Source organism: Leptonotus elevatus, chromosome 13, assembly GCF_054856555.1.
Source record: "Leptonotus elevatus isolate MCC_2025b chromosome 13, RoL_Lele_1.0, whole genome shotgun sequence".
Taxonomy (NCBI): domain Eukaryota; kingdom Metazoa; phylum Chordata; class Actinopteri; order Syngnathiformes; family Syngnathidae; genus Leptonotus; species Leptonotus elevatus.
The window spans coordinates 7,908,909-7,914,601 of NC_141251.1; the positions used below are offsets into that span (position 1 = coordinate 7,908,909).

General features: G+C 37.7%; 1 protein-coding gene across 2 annotated transcripts in view; it reads right to left on the reverse strand.

Annotated features, from left to right (window-relative positions):
* Positions 1–5,542, reverse strand: part of shtn1 (shootin 1) — a 26,260-nt gene extending 20,718 nt beyond the window's left edge. For both annotated transcript variants that reach the window (XM_086092654.1, XM_086092653.1), the window contains exons 1-3: positions 4,992–5,542; positions 3,739–3,791; positions 3,109–3,169 (exon numbers count right to left, since the gene is read on the reverse strand). In XM_086092654.1, coding sequence (XP_085948780.1) covers positions 3,109–3,169; positions 3,739–3,791; positions 4,992–5,208 — 331 coding nt within the window. In that variant the 5' untranslated portion in view covers positions 5,209–5,542. The remainder of the gene's footprint in view (positions 1–3,108; positions 3,170–3,738; positions 3,792–4,991) is intronic.
* Positions 5,543–5,693: the final 151 nt, after the last annotated feature.

A 5,693-nucleotide genomic window follows, 5' to 3' on the forward strand; every position in this document is an offset into this window, starting at 1 on the left:
CTGGGGTTTCATTCATTGAATTTTCTTATTTTAAGATTTTGCAGACTCTAGTAATAAGATAAATGGAAGAAAAAAAATAGGTCGTGGTTTCGTTCTATTTACTAAGCTCATTTTTCCTCTTTCTAGTAAATGCACTTCCAGCGTAGTGGTCTAGTGGTAGAATGTCTGCCCTCAGACTGAGAGGTTGTGGGTTCAATCCCTTGCTGGGTCATACCAAATAATTAAAAAATGACGCTCAGGCTAAGCTAGACAACTGTAAATGAGTATACAAGTATTTTAAGAAAAGTCATAATGACTTGTTTTTAGTCTAAAAATATTATTTTCAAGACCGCTGTGGTTGATATGGGCCTAGTATTATTTTCTCATTTTTCAAAATCTTACAGGTAAATTTAAGTAAAATGTTCTTGTTTTGTTGGCAGATTATTTAAAGTCATAATTGCATTTTTTTTTCTTTTCTTAAATTTCTTTTTTTGCAGCGATATGCCTTCAGCGGGTTCAATGCAGACACCAGCACATTTTGAAAAACAATAATTAAAGAAGAGGTTACTTCAAAATGTGACGCTTACAATTTAAAAACCCATTACAGGTGAAAGGAGCATAAAGAGTTACAGCAAGTTGTTTCAAATGTTTTGACCCTCCATTCAGTTCCTCCAAATGATTGAAATTAACGCTTCTGGGCGCCACTTTACCGAAGACAGAATTCCAAATAGAGAATGAGATGCAAAAAAAGAAGGAGCAAATAGTTTGTGTTTGCGACCATGACAGTTAAGGGACGGCGGAGATTTTCATTCGAATAAATCTCGCCCCGTGCTCATGTATTCAGCAATCCGTCCAGCCAAAACACATATTATGTTTGACTTCCACACATTAATAGAGGCTGCCTCACTGTGCCAAGCAGCTGCATATTAGGAGCTATTACGTGATTTCATAGCTCTTAGAAAATTGCTCCTATTCACAACAAAACGGCTGGAGGTGGGGTTGGCAGGCTTGGTGAGGGGTAGCTGGAGGACAGGACAAAAAAAAAAAAAAGCCCCCCCCCCCTAACGCACAATCATGCCTTTTCAATTGCTGATGGCAAGGTTGATGACAACATGACCATTGTGTTATAATGATAACACCACAAAGGCATCTGCCCCCCTCATCAAGGCTTCACAGTGGCTGCAGATACAATTTAATTCACTGTTCTGTTGGCGGCGCTGATACCATTATGCCGGCACATCGGCATAGGGGTAATCACTGTCTTTTCCTGAGAGGAACGATGAATAAAGACAGACGCAAAAAAAAAAGAAAAAAAGAAGAAAACAGATGGAGTGATGATGAGGATAATGGGGATGCCAAAACTCACAATTAAGACTGCCATATTTGATGTGTCAGGGGGCCCCGTTGACTTCCACCGCATTCGGCACTGCTGTTTGTTTACCGCGGCTACCAGTAATCATAATTAACATGTCATTAAGTTCAAGGCGATTTATGAGAGTGGACGGGGCATTACGGTGACAGGCGGATGGCGACCGGCGCCGGGCGCAGAATGGAAACTGGCAGCTAAGTGCTATTGAATAGCTGATGTGAAGAGTGCGGGGAGTACGCGGGTATCGCCTCATCCCGGTGTTCATCAAGGTCTTAATTAGGTGTCACTGGGGGGACGGAAGGGGGGGGGGGGATTTGCCTGCCGCCGGCAAACCAAGGCTTCCTTTCTCCTGTGCTCAGCCTTCATGTTTAATTAACTAAGTGGGAGGGCAATTCGTTAGGGGTGGCCTACAGCAGGTGTGATTGTCAAACCGTAATTCTGTTTATTTTGAATGTCATCTGATTTTTGGCGCCTCTACGTAGTGCTTGTCTAAATTGTTTGACACCAACGTTTGACGTCGGGTTTGCAAGCATGAGTGGCGTTGTCTCCGATTACTTTGGTCTTTAGACGCAATCAATGTTGACGCGAACACACTCACGTGACATCCGACTTTCTCATGTTGCATTGCGGCAGTGGCCATGTTGTAGTTTTGGAATTTTCATTTCAGTTAATTTTTATTTCATTTTGAGTTTTCTTTTTTTAAATTGAGGTCGTTTTAATTCATTTTCAGGGTGGTTCTGTTTTAGTTGAAAAAAAATGCATATTTTTCGTTTGAGTTAGTTTTAGTATTAGTTTTCTTTAAAAAAAAATACTTGTGCGCAATATTTAATAAAAAACCACGGTAAAATGAAAAAAGTACGACGGCGTATTAAGGCCACGTATAAATATATATTTTTAGAGGGTGGGGGCAACATTCCATTAAAAAAAACTCGTTATAAAGCCAAAAACACGTCGATTTGCCACTTTATAAAGTGGGAAATTTGTGAGAGAGAAAAACTCGTACATTTGCGACTTTAGAAAGGCAAAAACACGTACATTTGCGAGTTTAAAAAAATGGCAGATTTGCAAGAAAAAAACCCTCAGAAACCTACAAGAAATACACGTAGCGTAGTTATAGTCTAATGTGAGGATTCATTGGTGGTTAATATTTATAAAATGAAAAGGCAGGATGGAGACAGCTTCATTCTTAATTTAAACTTTTCTTGTCATACACGGCAGCTAGAGCACTGATCTGAACATATGACAGTCCAAACGCCAGCTCAGACTCCAAGAAAACTGGCAAAACCGAAGACACAGGGGCTGCAGTTACACTTTCGGCCAGAGGTGGCAGTCGTGAGTAACAACAACAACAAAAAGTGACAAACTCTGCAATACACATTTAAAACAACAACCAGAACATAAATTAGTAGCAAGTAAAAATAAATCAATCAATCAATCACATTTTTTTTCAAAACCACATAATACATTTCTTTGAAATGGGATTTTGAGTTTTCCCCTTGCCCACTTTGGGGTTTGAAATTTCATGGGATTGTCAACTGGGGGCCTGTGAAGTGCCTTGTGATTCTTTTGTCAGTAAAGGATATACAGGCACAAACAAAAATAAAACATCTTTACATATGCATTTGGTTTAGGATGAAAGTCCCATGCTGCAAAAAAAAATTAATCTTTTTTATGAATTGCCTAACTGTGATATATACTCCCAATCAGACTGAATTTATTTATTAAATGAATGTGTGGATATGTATTGAAAAAAAACGTACCTTGTTGAAACTCATTGAGCCTCTTAATTGCCTCATCTCGTTCCTCCTCCAGTATCTTACACTAGGGGAGGCAGACATACAATTTGAATGCATTCTCATTCATAGTACTTTATTACCTCTTATGTCTTTATATAAATAATAATTATGACGACTATTAATTCGTTCGTTTTTCCAGACCGATACCATTTCCAAAGAAAAACAATGACGGATCATTTTAAAGAAGGACCCACATATCCCAATATGACGTTTCCCTTCAAATTACATGAAATTAATGTCAATTTTCTATTCTTCTCATTTCTAGTTCCTGATCGTAAAACGACCACAAGTACTCGCCCATCCTTACTATTATGCTGTGTTACGTTCCATCATACTTTTCTTGAATGGTTGCACGCAATTCAGCACATTTGGTTAAAATGTCACAACATAACATATCTTAATAGCTCTCTTAATGAAACAAAAAGAACATTTGTAAGAGAATGATGAGAACAGTCCATTTGTGAATGATTCAATGCCCTGAGAATGAAATGACCTGGACGAGTAAACTAATTCGATGATCTGCTGCTACTTCTACGACTGTGTAAAAAGGAGCTGCCATTTTGGCATATACTGTACGATGGAAGCGATGTTTACCTCCTTAGTTGCTGCTTCATGTCTCCTTTGCAGGCCTTCATATTCCTGTATCGCTGTGGGAAGCAAAGGATGCCAGTCATCCATTTTGTTTAGATTCCAAACAACATCGACACAAAAGAGTCAAAGCTCCCACAATTTGCTATTAACCTAATGGAAACTTCTCAAACATGTGATAACTTCTCACACACGGACTAATTCCTCTTGTGAGACGTGAGTGCAGCAGAAAGGCTGGGGGGGAAAAAACTGTCAAGAGATCCATTTCCCCAATTATATAAAAATACATGTTACAGTTCCTGAATTGTATGGAACAAATCGCTGGTTTCGGGCCAAAACCTCATATGTCACAACTTGGTAAATGTCCTTCTTTTCAAATGTTTTATTTTTCTATAGTATTAGTCAGTCCGCACGTACCTTTTTTTTTTTTTTTAGTTTGGACACATCAATGACACATAATTATTAAGAAAGAACTATCTTTTATTTTTGACAAAAGACAGAACAGCCATTATGCAATATGTGTTAAAGCTATATATATATATATATATATATATATATATATATTTATGAGAAAATCAGACTTTCTACATCAGGACGGTAGCACTGTAGTGATTCCTCGGTTTACGAGGTAGCTCCGGTCTGAGGAGGGGGACGTAACACCAAATTGTACGTAAATCACAATTGACGCTCTGTAGCCTACTCATCTTTGCTAAAGTCGTAGTCACGGTATTTGTTTTGCATGAAAAACACTTCTACGTCATTCATCAGAAATACAATAACGCATTCTTACCTTGTTAAATTTATTCATCGCACGTCGTTCGTAACCTCGAAACCATATGTCGTAACCTAGGATCCTGGCGTTTAATAAACCATATGTAACTCCATTGTAATATATTTCAAAAAAAGGTCTTCTTACTCTAGTTTAGAAGCCCTTCTAGTTGCGCTTGGGGCTTGAAAAGGACTATTTTCAAAGGCCTTGGTTGACATACAGCCTACATACTGAATGTCACAATTTGACTCTCATTCCCAAAGTACAGTAATTTGTAGAAAAACTCCCCAAGCCGGTTATGGCATGTTAAACGAATATATATTGCACTTGTATAACGATAAAAATACCCACAAATGTCAAGTTTAAAATAGTATCAATATAGCTAGGATTTAGCAACATTGCAGCTACGAAATCTTTTTTAATTATTATTTTTTTATTTGTTGTGCCAAACTCGAGCTAATTAACACGTATCGTCTTACAGCAGGCCTACCTTTGTCCGTCAATTCATCAACGGCGTTCTTTTTAGCAAACTCTTCGGAATCCATACGTCTTTTTTTATTATTATTATTATTATTGCGCAGCAGGAAGTGAACGTTGGGACACACCTGTACACTGTGACAGCAGGTCAAAGTACCCTCTCTCTCTCTTTCTCTCTTACACAAGCACACAACTATAAGTAACGAGTAACACAGCAGGCTATGCAGCATACGGTTTTTTTTTTGTGTGGTGAAGAAATCGTTTCAGTAGTTCAAAAAGTGAGATACAGTAGAGATTCACGACGCAAAGTAAATGAAAAACAATATTTCTCCATTTCGAGGTATTAGCCTACATTCAATTTGAGATAATGTTGTTTTTTTAAATATAGGAATAGTAATTTAAACAATTGAGAAAAAAAAACAATAGATTAGTCGATTCAAATAATCAATAGTTGCAGCTCCAATTCACACTAAACCTGATATACAGTATAAACCCAAAGACGAATTTGTTTTCTATTTTCTGTGAGGCGGTTGCCTTGCATGTCCACATTTAAAGGGACAGTGTGTATAATTTCCCCCCAATGTTCGTTCATTAAAAAAACCCACTACAAAATAATCACCGCGGGAATAAAAATAATGACAAGAAATTTGTCTTCAACATGAAATAACAGGTGATAAAATGCTGGGCATTCCATAAATCAATATAAGGATGGTGA